We start from the raw sequence: 16,668 nt of genomic DNA, 5'->3' as shown, positions 1-16,668 counted from the left end.
TCTGTGCCAGTGTGGAAGTTTGCTATCGTTGGGGCAGGGATTAGATTGGCAAGCATTCCATTCGTCTGTCTGTTGTCAGTCCTTGTTACTCAGTGTGGTGGACATCAGATGCTCAGTGCTGCAGTCGCACCGAGCAAACATTGTGTCTTTTTTTATTGTGTCGGTTATCGGAAGCTCAGAGCTGCGGTCGCTCTGAGCAATCTTGCTCCTTTTGTTCATAGCTCCTGGTGTGATCTGTGCAATCTTCTCCACAAGAACATTCCGCTCTATTACCTAATATCGCCCAGCTGCATAGTCTTGCTTGCTCTCGTGGTACTCTGGTTTTCCCAGCCTCACCCGCTATACCTTGCATGTTAAGACCTGGGGGCAACTGAAGTCAGGAGACCTATTCAGTGTCCTGTTCTAGCGGGGGCTTGTCTATAGGTGAAGACCATGGGCCAAGCTCAGAGCTAAGGCACTAGATTGGGGTATAGTGGGTGAAGGAAAACAGGAGATCCGCCAGGCATTACCACAGGCAACTACAGAGGCCAGGCTGTCTTTAAAAGATTATGCATATTCTTGGATTGATGCTTCTACCATAGACATCCCAATATCAGCATTGCCTTATGTTATACCAGATTTTAATTATAAAAGATGGGTGAATCTTGATCCACTCACTCAGTTACTCATGTTTACCAGGGGAACTGTTGACCTTCCAGACTAACTTTTTCATCTGAGTTTTCCCCCTACGAGATATTTCATCTTCAATTTAGAATACATTTTCAGCTCTTTGCACTTTGGAAAAAAGTACCAAAATGTAGGTAAAAAGTTCTATCAAAATGATTTTGAATAATTTTTTGCTAGCTGGTGATGTAAAAATCATTTTATTGACAAGGTATGAAAATATCACCTAGGTGAAAATTCAGGAGAAAAGGTTATTTGCATATGGGCCCCTGTAAATATGAGGGCTATGAGGCCATGCATATGCATAGGTTAGGATTTAGTTAGTGTTAGGACCCCTCCCATAGGTGGATGACTTCTCCGCAGTGGGAGGGACGAGTACTTACCAAGTTGCATGCAAGCTGTTACAGGAAACCAACATCTTCCAGTGGTAGACAGGTTATGTGTATGCTAGGTGTGTATTTTATCCCACAAGTGGGGCTTGCACTCTCTTGCAGGTAGGCACTTATCTGTGGGAGGGACGAGTACTTAACAAGTTGCATGCAAGCTGTTACAGGCAACCAACATCCTCCAGTGGTAGACAGGTTATGTGTATGCTAGGTGTGTATTTCATCCCACAAGTGGGGCTTGCACTCTCTTGCAGGTAGGCACTTATCTGTGGGAGGGACGAGTACTTAACAAGTTGCATGCAAGCTGTTACAGGCAACCAACATCCCCCAGTGGTAGACAGTTTATGTGTATGCTAGGTGTGTATTTTATCCCACAAGTGGGGCTTGCACTCTCTTGCAGGTAGGCACTTATCTGTTTTTAAGTAGCGCTGTTCATTTCTTTGCTATGTACTAATTTAATTCATTTTTGGTCAGCTGCTCGCACTTAGCAGCCTTGCTTTTGTGTATATGCAGAGCTTCTGTTTGGGTTCAAGGTGCGTTTGCAGTTTCTGGGGGGGCTCAGCGCACCTCTGGTTTTAGGCCATTCGGAGGCGGCTTGGTGATGCGCTGATCCACCATTTGCGCAATTTTCAATTTTCGATTTTGCTTGGTAGCGCACCCAGGCTATGCATATGCATAGGTTAGGATTTAGTTAGTGTTAGGACCCCTCCCATAGGGGGATGACTTCTCCGCAGTGGGAGGGACGAGTACTTAAAGGGATACTGTAGGGGGGTCGGGGGAAAATGAGCTGAACTTACCCGGGGCTTCTAATGGTCCCCCGCAAACATCCTGTGCCCGCGCAGCGGCTCACCGATGCTCCGGCCCCGCCTCCGGTTCACTTCTGGAATTTCTGACTTTAAAGTCAGAAAACCACTGTGCCTGCGTTGCCGTGTCCTCGATCCCGCTGATGTCATCAAGAGCGCACAGCGCAGGCCCAGTATGATCTGTGTCTGCACAGTACACTCCTGGTGACATCAGCGGGAGCGAGGACACGGCAACGCAGGCGCAGTGGTTTTCTGACTTTAAAGTCAGAAATTCCAGAAGTGAACCGGAGGCGGGGCCGGAGCATTGGGGAGTGGCTGCGCCAACACAGGATGTCTGCGGGGGACCATTAGAAGCCCCGGGTAAGTTCAGCTCATTTTCCCCCGACCCCCTACAGTATCCCTTTAACAAGTTGCATGCAAGCTGTTACAGGAAACTAACATCCTCCAGTGGTAGACAGGTTATGTGTATGCTAGGTGTGTATTTTGTCCCACAAGTGGGGCTTGCACTCTCTTGCAGGTAGGCACTTATCTGTTTTTAAGTAGCGCTGCTCATTTCTTTGCTATGTTATTTTATTTATGTTTATAGGTTCATCTTTTCCAGTTTGGAGAGTGTTCTTACTGCTATTATATTAAGTGTACAGCCACACAACATAGTATACTATTGAACTTGTCGATCACATTCTCAACAAGTTCAATTGTGATTTTTGTTACCAATGTCTTACAATTGATAATAAGCTGTGCATACTTATTCTTAAAGGGACTCCGAGCAGTGCAGAAACTATGGAAAGATGCATACCATTTTAAAGCTCTCTTTCGTCTCTTTCTAATGATATATAAACCGCCGCCCTACGCCTTTTAGTTTTCGATATTTTCGCGATTGAAATTGCAGCGGCTGCGATTTCGATCACGAAAATAGAGAAAACTAAAAGGCGTAGGGTGATGATTTAGGGGTCGTCAGAAAGAGGAGAAAGAGAGCTTTAAAATGATATCCATCTTTCCATAGTTACATTGTATTACACAGGGCGACTTTTTCTGCTGAATGGAGCTGCTGACTTTGAGAAAAATTCGCCCTGTGTAATACAATGTAACTATGGAAAGGTGGATATCATTTTAAAGCTCTCTTTCTCCTCTTTCTGACGACACCTAAGTCGTCGCCCTATGCCTTTTAGTTTTCTCTATTTTCGCGATCGAAATCGCGGCTGCGGCAATTTCAATCACGAAAATAGCGAAAACTAAAAGACGTAGGGAGGCGGTTGATATATCATTGGAAAAAGGAGAAAGAGAGCTTTAAAATGATATGCATCTTCCCATAGTTTCTGCACTGCTCGGAGTCCCTTTAACTATTTTATGTATTGTTTTATACAAAAAACGATGGAAAAGAAAAAAAACTGTGAAAAAAAGGTGGATAATTTCCTCCCTACAAGTTTCCTTTAAATTCTGTAATGGTACACACAGTCAGGCTGGCTGGACCCTGCTTGTCACTAGTCCTCCAGGTACATTTTGCCTCTACTTTCGAGATCTATTTTGTTTTATAGATCCTTTCAGGAAACGCCTGCCTCTACTCTTAGACTTGAAAGACCCCTCTAAGTTCTCTAACAGTCTATTCTGGGCCCTTGCTATTACTTTCTTCTTCTCTAGATTTAAGGATAACATCCTTCAAGGACATTAGGAGTTGAGGACTGCTTGATATATTAGGAAGATCCCTAATTCTTTAGGAAGACCTCTTCATGATCTTCTGTCTCTAGCCTGAGGCTAGCATGTTGCCAAATTTTTAAGAAAGATTTCAGCAAGATGTACATATTTGATTATTGTGAACAACAGCAACTTGTAATTTACAGACAGCTGAGATAAGCATGAATGGCTGAAAAGTGAAAGATCATTTCAATAACATTAAATAAAAAGTTCAGCACCAGTTCAGCCCCCATTTTAAATGTATATCATAGTACATTTGCAATGACCAGCAATGCACAGACATTTGTGTGTGGCATTTCTATACTTTTGCAATAAATATAGCATCTTGCTGAATCAGTTTACAAAACATTCTTCCTGTGCAGCTCAAGAGAGTTGTACCTTCCTGCTCAGTGTCTTTACAAAAGGGTTGAAAAGAAGAGCAACAAGATGTTTTTTATTGCAGGCAAGGAAGAGTGATGAGATGTATCCATGATGGTTTTTGCAAACACACTGGGGGAGGGTACTGGAAGGGTTACATGTTTTATTATACACTGAGCAAGAAGATGATGAAACTGTTGAGCTGCAGTGCTGGCCACAAACAGTAAATCTCATAAACTGGACATGGTGGGCAAGGTCAGATCATATCTTCTACGCTGGGAAAGCAATGGCGCAAGGAACTACATGACCCCAACAGCCAGGTACTTTTTTTACATATATTAATTGCAAAAAGTGCAGTGGATAAAACTTTGTGCCTAGCTAATTCATGCAAATTACCACTCATAAGCATTACAAATGGAAGGCTGTGATTGTGAAGATGGGGTGGCCTGGTGGCCTGGGTAAGCCAGTCTGTCAGTACTTCAGCCCAAGTTTCAGGCCAAGCCTAAACATTTCACGCGCAGAGCGGGTTTGGTTGTCTCTGCTTCCCTGAGTACTTTTACCAAGGTTTGCTGCATTCAGTATATCACCCCCTGAATCTGCATAAAATCCACTGAGCACTGAAAAAACAGTCTTAAAAAAGACTTTTGTTTTAGAATACAAGTACAATCCAGCCTGCTGTAGCTTGTACTTGTGGAGATTTTCAAACCACAAACACACAGAAGACTGCAAATAAATGAGCAGCAGTAGCTAGCTAAGCTCTCTACTGCTATCACATCCACTAACTCTTCCCAACAGAGGCTGGTGTGTCAGCGAGCTAGTCTTATGCTCAGGGGGCTGTCTGTTGTCTGATTGGTTGTAGTTATATGGTTCCTGGGTCAATTCTGCAGCTAAGAATCATGGGAGGCCTAATATGGGGAGAGAATACATTACTTCCTACCAATTTTCGATTTTTCATGCTAAGCACATGTCGAATATAACAGTTATTTTTGAAAGTTCGCACGTCCCCTGTAAAATTTTCTTCTGGTCGAAAATGCAAATATTTCTGAAGATTTTTGCGAAAATTTTCCAAAATCGAAAACGGGATTTTAGCATCGAAAATTACTTGGGCAAAAATTTGCGAGCAACACTGTTTCACAATTTAATGAATTGTCCCTCTCTTGTGCCTAACACAAAACATAGTTACTTCTTAGTTGCTACCTCCATCACAGCCCTAAGTTTAACTGTGCTCATAATTCTACATGTTTCCCTCCCAGATCCTGAACACTAGCCTAATTTCTATATACACCCTACCTTAACTTACATGCTTGGGTCAGTGGCTGATAACTGCTTCAAGCTTTCAGACAGTCCTTACTGTCTTTGTAATCATGAAGTGGCTGATCATAGCTTTTCTGATATTTGGTAGCCCGTCCTGTTTTGTGCATACAGAAGTATGGATAAGGATTAATACAGCTGTGTGAAGAGGGTGTTGTTGCACGTGCTTCATCCTTAGAGTCACATTGTTACAAAAGAATTACAGTATATAGAAAAATGTTATTTTCATCACAAATGAAGTTTGACCAAAAGGTAAGACCAAATATAGGTCACATGGGGCTTTATTAACTAAGCTGCGCTGCTATATGAGAGTAGAGAGTGTTATAATGCCCTGTGCATGCTATGCAGCCATAGCGTGGCATGTGCAGTGAAATTACGCTGTGCTCAGATATTGTAAAGGGCGCTTCTTTACACTTAACGAGCGCTTCACTGCCGGGGTCCAGTGAGATTCCTGCACTTTGATTGGCCATGTAGGCTGCCTGTCACCTGTCAAACGACCCATGATTAGTAGTTACGCCCTTGCCCTTGATATATTGGTGGGAAATTATGGCCTATGGTGGCACATGGTTCGCCAAATTTCCTGCACCGTTTTGGCTGTCTCACACGTGTGCGCGCACACACACACACACACACACACACACACACACACACACACACACACACACACACACACACACACTAAATGAGCACTTTTTTACTTGAAAATAATACTACTTGGTTACTTGGTAATTCTGAGTTACATACGGTACTTTACTTGTACTGACCCAATCCTTCTGTTATGCATCCTCTTTTTCCATACAAATCTTGCATTTGTGGTTTATTTTGTGTTTCTCAGTCTGTCAACATCCCTGAAGCAGCCAAAGATGATCTGAAGGATTCCATGGTGTTGATCATTATCACGTTGCTAAAGTGTTTTAGCAAGTGTCATGTTCGGTGTTCGCAGTTTAAGACAGTTTTGTTATTCAGTCTCAAGTCACACTTTAGGCTGTGGCATGTTGACAATGGTGCTATGTTTTGCAAAGAAAAGGGGGGGGGGGGTCATTTAGTACTGTAGATTTATTATGTGAGAGCTTTCCAAACACTGCAGAACTGTAAGTCCAGAGCATAAGTGTTACCATTGCTGGACTAAGTAAAGAAGCCTGATTTGACGTTTTAAAGACACTAGTTTTTAGGTAATCTCTGATCCACAGCTTATCTGAGATCATAAGTGCATCGGCATAGCAGTAGCCTAGCCACAGCAACCATTGGTCCAACCATATGTAACTGATGGAGTTCCACCATAACTTAGCACACCAAGCAAGAGTCCAAAGACACCCTTTAACCTCAGAAAGGCACACTTTAGTCATTCAGAAACATTAACACACCAGACCTGCTAAGGACACTGATAAAAGTCATAAATGCCTGGAATAAATGGTATGCCTCCATTCACTACTGTAGAAATACTGTGTTTTTGCAGCTCTATGTCATCTTGCAAGAAGCATGGCAGAAGCTGACACAGACCTTCCTTAGAGTAAAGGTTCTCCATAAACTTACTTTGCAGAACTGTTATTCAGGTCAAGTTCTTGGCAAGAAATGTGGCAGATATCTGATTGTGTGTGGGCAAGGTTTAGATAATAATGTCTGTGACCCTCCTCTCGGCTTGCTGGTACATAGGTTGTAGTCCTCAACTCTGGAAAATGTATGTGGATGGTGGAGCTAAGATGGGCAGTTTGTTGCATCCATAGTCCATAGTGGATGCTATGGTGCTCTGGTGCAAGGGATAACTCCCCAAGATATTCTAATTTCTTATAAAACCATACCTCTCATTTTCCCCTGCTAATCTTCTGTTAGTGGCACAGTGGGAAAGCACTGTATGCAAATTTGAGCAGTGGAGCAACTTGACTAACTCCAGCCCAGTTTTGCAGTGAGCTCTTGCACATGTTAGATTAGAGTTCACATCAAAAACATGGAACTGGGAGCACAGTGCTGGATCAGGTGGGAATTGGTGAAGAGTTAGTTTGTATAGAGGAATGCAGTCTGTATAGCACGGTTCTGTGATCACTTTATCACTGTAATATGGCTGTGTGGTCATCCAATCTGTGTTGCAGGTGTTTTTGGACACTCAATCACTGTAACATGGCTGTGTGGACACCCAATCTGTGTAACATGTTTCTGTGGTCACTCTATCACTATAACGTGGCTATAAAATAATCTGATCTGTGTAATATGGTTCTGTTGTCACTCTCACTGTAATATTCTGTGTGGTCATCCAATCTGTGTAATATGAGTCTGGGGCTACTCTATCACTGTTACATGACTGTTTGGTCACCCAATCTGTGTAGCATGTGTTTGTTGTCAGTCTATAATTTTAACATGGCTGTGTCGTCACCCAATCCATGTACCATGTGTTTGTGGCTACTCTACCATAGTTACATGGCTGTGTGGTCATCTAGTCTTTGTAACGTGGCTGTGACATCAACCAATCTGTGTAAAGGGGCCCATACACCTAACGATTTTCCCGCCAATATACAGCCGTTTTGATCACAGTGATCGAAACGGCTGTGAAATCACTGCGCACACTGCTGACAGAACAATCGATTTTCGTCCGAAGTCGATCGTTCCCGCCGATTCCCGTCGACCCCTCCGTGCGGAAGATTTTTCTCGGTTGCCGGCGGGTCGGGAGTGCGTCGTTAACGGCGTTCGAATGCCCGACGACCGACGCAATACAGCGGTAATACATTACCTGCTCCAGCCGGCGCGAGTCCCCTGGTCTTCTTCCCCGCTTCGGGCTCCAGACCGCTTCTTCTCCGCTTCGGGCTCCAGAGCTACACAGAACTTCCTGTCCTGGCAGGAAGTTTAAACAGTAGAGCGCCCTCCACTGTTTAAACTTCCCCTGGACAGGAAGTTCAGCGGAGCTGGAGCGGAGAAGAAGACAGCGGGGACTCGCACCGGCCGGAACAGGTAATGTATGCGGGGAGGGGGGGGGGGGGTCGGCAGCAGCGGCAGCTCCACAGATTGTGATCGGTTTCAGACTGAAATCGATTCACAGTCTGTTTGCAGTAAAGGTGGCCATACGATCCCTCTCTGATCAGATTCGATCAGAGAGGGATCTATCTGTTGGTCGAATCTGATGGCAAATTGACCAGTGTATGGCCACCTTTACATGGTTGTGTGGCCACCAAATCTGTGTAACATGGCTCTGTGGTTACTCTGTCTTTGTATCATGACTGTGTGGTCACCCAATCTGTGTAACATTGTTGTGTGGTCACTCAATCTGTGTTATATGGTTGTGCGGTCGCTCCATGTGTATAAATGGCTCTGTGGTCATTCTATCACTGTAACATGACTATATGGTCACCCAATCTCTTTAACATGGCTCTGTGGTCACTCTATCTCTGTAACATGACTATGTGGCCACCCATCTGTGTAATATGGATCATTTGTTTTTCAGTATCTGTAGCATGGACCAGGTGGAAACACACAACTTTTTCCACCTGGTCTCTGTAAAACAACAGTGGTGGGGGGCTGGCGCACCTTGTCCTTCTAGTTGGGAAATATCAAGGAGACCCCTACAATTTTTTCTATGGAACCTCATGATTTTTCATTATGCCCCTGTTTAAGGGATCTTGAAAAAGAAGCCAAGAAGTATTACAATTGCTCTTGTAGGCAGCACAGATATGGAACCTTCACCGGTGTTAGCTATTGAGTTCAACTGATACTGCACAGTATGTAAAACCTATTAGCCACTGTGGAATGACAGATAGATAAATCTCCTTCACGTGTACACTCTGTGCATAACGAGGAACTCAAAGTGTGTGTGTGTATATATATATATATATATATATATATATATATATATATATATATATATATATATATATAATTAGGATAGCTGCACTCCTCTATAGTCAGATGTTGTTGGCACGAGAATAATGCTGTATGTATCAAAGGTGTATTTGTGATAGCCAGTAATGAGAGGACATGAACAATGGTGTCCCGCTGTCCTAGATGTATCATTTGTCAGTAAATAAAAGATGATCAACATTTCATTACTGGACAACAAATCATACACATTCTATGACATCAGAAAGGTTATACAGAAGATGAAATGAACAATAGATGGATGGGAGCTGAACAGACCCTGAGGAAGAACAATAATGAATGTTTTCAAGAGTTAAACATAAAAGTGATGAAAGGTAACGTGTCTCTTTCTGTCACCCAGGGACTGGTTAAAGGCGTTTAGTCCTCCTATCATCCCAACAAGCCAGAACTTGGATCCCTTACTAAGGCTTAAGCAGTCCACCCTCAGCTCCTGTAATGAAGGTAAGGAAGTCGTTGCAGTAATGCCAATAAGAGCCAAGGTTACAGGAAACATGCAGTCATGGAGATATGGAGGATACCAGCTTTCATACATAAAAAACTGCTATTTGCCTGGATGTCATGGTCATTCCTTCCCTCTAATACATTTCGATCACAGATCCAGAATGAGAATACTGATCAGGTGTTTGTACTCTACACTCGGCTCCAATGGCTGCATGTTGTTTTAAGGTTTGTTCCAAAATAGTAGCACCACATCTAAGCAACTGCCATTTTTAAAGAGGTATAATCCATAAGGGCCGGTTCACACAGACGCTTGGCGGCGTTTACCGCCAAGTGTCTAGGACTCGTCGGTTAAACGTTCCCATTCAAGTGATTTTCCCCATGGTTTCAGGCGACCCTGGATGCCTCATGGGGCTTCTAGGGTCGATTCACCACTGCGTCTTCATGTCCCCTTGTGGGAACGAAACCGGCCGCCGATCGCTGCAGAAAAGCCCCCGAATGAGACGCAGCGAGACAGACAAGAAGCCGGAAGCCATCTGTCTGAACCGTCCCTTATTCTCTCACCACTGGTTCATTTACAAATAACCTCTAGGAAGAAGCTTTATGAAAGGATTAGAACGGTATCTTCAAGTTTCGGTAAAATATTTGTCCCTGCCCAGGGGGTATTTCTATTCCTTTTGATTGTTAAATGTAATAAAAATAAAAAATAGTTTAATTTTTTTCTTGTGTATTTCTTTTTTCATTTGCTTGAGAAGGCATAAACGTTATGTCAGTGTTTCTCAAACCCAACGGTGCATGTTTTGCAGACAACCTCACCTATGCACAGGTGGGCTGGTTAGTGTCTCAGCAAGGTGGATTTCATGTAGCTAAGACACTAACTACCCCACCTGTGCATAGGTGAAGCTGCCTGTAAAACATGCAACATTTGGGATGCAAGGACAGGTTTGAGATATACTGCTCTATGTATATGAGGAGCTTGAGCAACTAATCCATCAAAGAATATACAGAAATAAGAAGTCTGTTTCAGTTTTGTTTGTTTCTCGCCTATTGTACCAGTTGTTTTACCAACAGCAATGCTTTTTATAGTCATTTTGAGGTCCTAAGGCAAAAAGCCCAGTAACACCCCCTCACTCCCAAGAATAGCACATATATATATATACATACTAACTGACGACCCGGCGTTGCCCGGGTATGTATTTGGCTGTTTGTGGATAAAAAGTATCCTATATGTTATTTTAGGTAATGTACTATATGTGTGTCAAAATTCATTCAAATCCGTTCAACCATTGATGCGTGATTGAGTAACAAACATCCAAACTTTCGCACTTATAATAATAGTGATATACATACACACACAATATATATATTAATAATAATTATTCCTAACGCTACTTGATAATGCAGCTAACTTTGGTCATTTGATAATTTCGCTCCCTACTGCTTTCGTGAAAGAGTGCCTGTTCTTTGGGTTTGGATTGGAGAATTAAGAGGCAAACTTATGTAGAGTGTAATTTGAGGCACCTTTTAAAGTAAATAAACATATGCAATAGTAGTGGCAGATCTCCAATTTTCTTTTTTCTTTAGTTTCAAATTAAACTTACGGTAAATTGGTGATGACACACAACAAACAGAACAGGACTAAAAATCATTATCAATCAGATGCACAGGGGAAACATGATAGAGACAATTAACATGTTGCATACAAATGAGTGTCAAGAGTGATTGCTTAATGTAAATCTAATACAATGGCAAAACGCACTTGAGGTGCAAATCAGTGATGAGACCTAATGGATCTGTAGTGTTGAAGCCTGAAGATCTATATCACTTTCTTTTGCAGAAGCAGTCTGTCAAAAGAATTTATCTTTTTTTTTTTCATTTTAAAAATTCTCTTTATTTTAGTTCCTTCCCGGATTCCATAATGATATATTAAGTAATGATGTGCAAGGGGGACATGCACAAACACATACAGTACACATATGTATCAAACACATACGTAGATATTTCCAACACAAACCCGAATCTATGTGTTTATTTATTTTTTATAAATATTATTATTATTTTTTAAATAAAAGTGTATATATTTTTTTTCTTTTTGAATAAACCCGCCCACCCTCCCCCCGCTGGCCAATCATTGTGATCAGCTGTCATAGTCTTCATCCTATGACAGCGGATCACCACCGACACTCTGGAGGGGACAGCCATGTCACATGGCTGTCCCCAGTACAGTGCTGCCTTAGATCGCAGCGCTGTACTGCCCTAATAGATGGCGGTTTCTCCGTCGAACAGTCTCCGAGTGGTGATCGCAGCACGGAGACTGAAGGCTTGAACAGTCTTCTATGGGGCTACATAGAAGACCGTTCACGCCAGTTGGCGTGGAGTGGTCCTGGGGCTGCCGCACTGCTCACGCCAATTGGCGTGGAGCAGTTGGCAAGTAGTTAAAGGATACACAAGCTGAAAAGTGAGAGTGAAAATGAGGCCATACACAGGTGAGGGCATGTATGATGAGCCTTACACATGTTTAGTTCAGATTACTCCCAAGAGGCTCCCTTTTGCTGCAGTAGTGGGTGTGACTTTAGTGAGTAACCATCCCTTGACCCAGATGTAGCTCTGCACATGTGCAGTTTGGCAGTTCTGAATGCTGTGAACGCGGCTTCCGTTCTCACGGAACATCGGGATGGGAGCACATGTATGACTGTCAGAGCATTCAGATCTGACAGACTACGCAGAGCTACTACCTCCAAGTCAAAGGTTGGTGACTCACTCAAGTTGCTGTGGCACTGAAACAGAGCTTCAGGAGTAACATGAAACACAGGTAAAGCTCAGCATACATGCCCTCACCTACAATGTACAATATCCACTCTTAGGTAATGTAAAATGGAGGTGTTGGAGTCCGAAAAGGACAAAAAAGAAATAGTGCCCTGGGCAAGATAGCAGTTTTTGTCAACCATTGATGATCACCTGGCTTTTTTAGTAAGATTTGGCGGGGGCTTGCGTCCACCAGGCCTTTAGACTCTCTCCAGGTCATAAGCAATTGCCTAGGTTTGCTTTGTGGATGATCCGGCTCTATATGGAGTCTGTAACAGCCACCAAACCATGCCTCTCTTTCTTTTTTGCTATGGTAGTAGCATGGCTACAGCAGGGGGAGGGAAGCGCACAGTAGTATGTTGTGGTGTTGTGGGCGTGAGCGGTGCTGGCATGACACTTAGGGCTTGATTCACAAAGCGGTGCTAAACCAGTTAGCACGCCTAAAAGACTTTAGGCGTGATAATCATTGCACCACGCTGGTGAAAAGCCAGAATAGGCGTGATAAGTTTAGGCGTGATAAGTTTAGATAAGTTTAGATCGCGCGCAATGTCCCGCACGCAAAGCAGCGCTATTAAACTCTATGCGAAGTGCACCAGACTTTGCTAGCGTAAAACTTTTGATCAGCTGTGCACTGCGGTGCTAGCCCAGTTGGTGCTATAGTTATCACGCCTAAACGTATCACGCCTAAACTTATCACGCCTAAACAAATCAAGCCTAAACTGAGTTTAGGCGTGATAAAGGGCTTTTCACCAGCGTGCTAACTGTTAGCACCGCTTTGTGAATCAAGCCCTTAACCTCTATCCTGTGTTAGGCCATGGAGGAAGACGTGACCTGGGCATGGTACTATGCAGACAGCAGGTCTGAGCTGGTGTGGAAAGTAATAGCCTTGCCCATTAAGGGTTATGTCATGTAACCCCTGAAGATGAGCATTCCTGTAGGTGATTAAAAGGGGGGATTGAGGGCAGTGAACATATCATTCTGTTAGCATCGGCTTAGCTAGAGACTATGGAGCTCCACAGCTACATTTTCTTGGGACCTTTAGATCTAGGAACTCTTGAGCAATGCCAACTGCCCCTACCCTATGAGTATGAGTTGACTGAGCAATTTACACTCCCATACCATGTACACCATGTATAGTCTATGAGCACTGAGACAAAGTCAGAGGGTAGAGGAACAAAGGAAAGTTAATAGTGAACACATCAAGTAGCACCTGGGCCCCTTCATCTCCAGGGCCCATAGCAGTTGCCATGGCTGCAATGGCTATTGCTACACCCCTGTCTGTTAGTGAAGGGGGAAGATTTAAAGAAAACAAAATCACAACTACTACTGCTCAAGCACTACACTGCTTAGTTGGTATTGCAAAATCACAGCAATTCTGGGAATAACATGGATCCTGATACAGGTAATTTAATTAGGTAGAATAGTCACTTTCAGTTTGTTAAAAAAAATACCTGCTCTGCTTGCTTTAGTTGTGGTTCACTTTATAAGTGATTTAAAGCAAGCCTGTCAACAAGTTTTTTATAGCTTAATGTTCTATTTGATGTATGATTGCTGGAATAACACATATCCAGGGGCTGTCAGTTAAGTAACTGGGGAAGTTATGACTTTTGAAATTGAAGGGTTATTGCCAATAAAATGTAAGGGCCATCAGGTTCCACAATCACCATCCTGACCTTAATCTGAGACCTTAAAATAATATTCCGCCAGCAGATGGTAGCGGTGCCAGTACAGCAGTGTCACCTTGCCCCCTGGCAGGTACAAATGATATTTCCATAGAACAGTGACCATGGCTTTATCGGCAATAACATATTGCCTCAAAAATAATTGTTGTTTGTTGGTCTTGAGCCTACTAGTGTAATAGTTATTAGTTTTGAAATTCCCTTGGTTTGGTTCTTATAAGGTGCACACAGATGCACTTTACTGAAAGATCTTTTTAAGTACAACCATCAATACTTCTTACACTTGGCAGGCCTTGCATGAAGGTTCAGGTGTTTTATCTGGAAAGCACTAAGTAACTGGCATAAATAACCTTTGTTAACAGTACACAAAATATGTAGGATGCCGTAAAGCAGGACTGCCCAAACTTTTTTTTTTGTAGGGGTCTGCTCTGTTTTATAGCATACAGTCATCAGAGTGAAGCAAATTCACTTTTACAATTGCCATGTTACAAGAGCCTATTAGAGACTTAAATCAAAACAAAATGAGATGAAGGAGGGAGTGAGTATGACCCGACTGAACACAAACAACCATCAAACACATGCAAATCTAAATTCAAGAAAATATTTTATTAATCAATCACATATCAAAAAGCCTAAAAATTAAGTTAAAAGATGTGCCCCCAACCCTCCACAGCCCTCACCCAAGGACCACCCCGATATCCCACCCCACCCACCTACTGCCCAACCCCCACCCTACAAGCAAACAGTTGGACACTCTCTGAGTTGCCAAACTTGTTATGGTGAAGCATGCACATCTGCTTCACTTGTTGCTGCAGCTGTAAAAAGAGACATCCATAACAATTGTGAAGGCCATATAACTAAATGTACAGTGTCCGCGTATCCACCGATACTTGTTAACTATGGATAGCCCAGATCCGCACCAGGATTTTCACAGCACTATGATGCTCAAAGGTGCCATGAAGTCAGGTAAAGCCTTTAAAGGTAACACAATTGCATTGCATGAGCCAAGCAGTTCAGTTTCAGCATTAAGATTAGGCAATAGTGTGCAGAGCAAGCAGTCCCATCAAGCCAGTATATAAAGCAAGCAGTTCCATCCAGCCATAAAGCAAAAGCATATGTCAGCATGCGTGGTTAGCTTGTATTCAGCCCAAGACTTCAAATGCACATATCTTCCATATAAACCACCATCATCACAATTGACACTGGAAGACCCGTGCAGCCTTGCTGGATAAATGCATTGCAGCAAAGAGTTCACTGTAGCTTGCTAGAAGCCTGCATGAATGCATATGACACTGCCCACTGGGCTGCTTACAGTTCCTGGATGCTGCAGGTCGGATGCCACGATGGAGTTGACGGTCAGGCTGGAGGGAGGCTCCATGGATGGTAGCCCAGTAGCTGTAGTGGGCTGGAGCGAGGAGCAGGTTTGGGGGCAGACAGATTAGGCCCAAGGAGTGCGGAGCATGGAGGTCGGGACACAGCACATGCATCCTCGACCAGTTTCGCCGGACTTCCGGCTTCTTCTGGAGACGTGTCCAACATCCTGTGTCTCTGGTAATTTATTCACCCCCAATGGGGCATGCACCAGCAACCTACCACGTCCACCCCCCACCAGTGGCCTGGCCAGGCGGGCGGGGCAGGGAGACGCGGCGAAGGGAGGCAACAAGCCACCGATAGACACGTCCCCCAAGCCCCCCGCACATGCCCAGCCGCCGCCGGGGAAGCGGGCGCAGACAGTCGCCGCCGCATAGGAGACCAGCAACACGGCCCCCGCCCGGCCGGGCGGGGAGGCAGAGACAGAAGACACCACGGCGAGGGGCAAAAGCCCACACATCGGCGTGTCCACCGAACACCGCCCCCACCGTCCGACCACCGCCAGGGGGGGCATGCAAGACCGGTCCCCACAGCAGCGCAGCATCCCCAAATTGGGGGTAAACAAAACCAGGACTCAAGCTCAACATTTACAATGCAACTTAACGCCGCAAAAAAAAACAAAAAGGAAAGTATATATACATATTTCCTACAATCTAATTAGAGACTTGTTTTCATACAGTGGGATGCGAAAGTTTGGGCAACCTTGTTAATTGTCATGATTTTCCTGTGTTAATTGTTGGTTGTTACGATAAAAAAATGTCAGTTAAAGAAACTCTGAAGTCTCCTAAAAATGAGGTTTTTACCTTAAAAACCTCTTTAACCTAATTGCCCCTCCTAAAACGCTGCATCCCCGACAATGCCATAAATCCCCCCAAACTCCCCAGGGCACATTGCGGAAAGCGCTTCCATGAGAGGCAGAGCTTTCGGCTGCAGCTCTGCCTCTACACACGTCTATCAGCACTGATCGCCGCCTCTCCCCTGCCCCTCTCAGTCTTCCTTCACTGAGAGGGGCAGGGCAGAGGCGGAGATACGTGTGGATTGACGCGCATGGAGGCAGAGCTGCACCTGAAAGCTCTACCTCCTTCAGCAGCAAAATCCACAACCAAGAAAGTTGTGGATTTTGCCGGGGGGTATTAGGGGTGATTTATGGCGTTGTCAGCTGTGGGGAGGTAGAGCTTTCAGCTGCAGCTCTGCCTCCATGCGCGTCAATCCACGCGTATCTCCGCCTCTGCCCCGCCCCTCTCAGTGAAGGAAGACTGAGAGGGGCGGGGGAGAGGCGGCGATCAGTGCTGATAGACGTGT

At 44.1% G+C, this 16,668-nt stretch overlaps 1 protein-coding gene across 2 annotated transcripts in view; it reads left to right on the top strand.

Annotated features, from left to right (window-relative positions):
- Positions 1-16,668, top strand: part of CFAP20DC (CFAP20 domain containing) — a 498,588-nt gene that overhangs the window by 467,291 nt on the left and 14,629 nt on the right. For both annotated transcript variants that reach the window (XM_068253759.1, XM_068253760.1), the window contains one exon: positions 9,414-9,514. In XM_068253759.1, coding sequence (XP_068109860.1) covers positions 9,414-9,514 — 101 coding nt within the window. The remainder of the gene's footprint in view (positions 1-9,413; positions 9,515-16,668) is intronic.

This window comes from Hyperolius riggenbachi, chromosome 9 (assembly GCF_040937935.1).
Source record: "Hyperolius riggenbachi isolate aHypRig1 chromosome 9, aHypRig1.pri, whole genome shotgun sequence".
Taxonomy (NCBI): domain Eukaryota; kingdom Metazoa; phylum Chordata; class Amphibia; order Anura; family Hyperoliidae; genus Hyperolius; species Hyperolius riggenbachi.
This window is presented reverse-complemented; position numbering and strand designations above follow the sequence as displayed.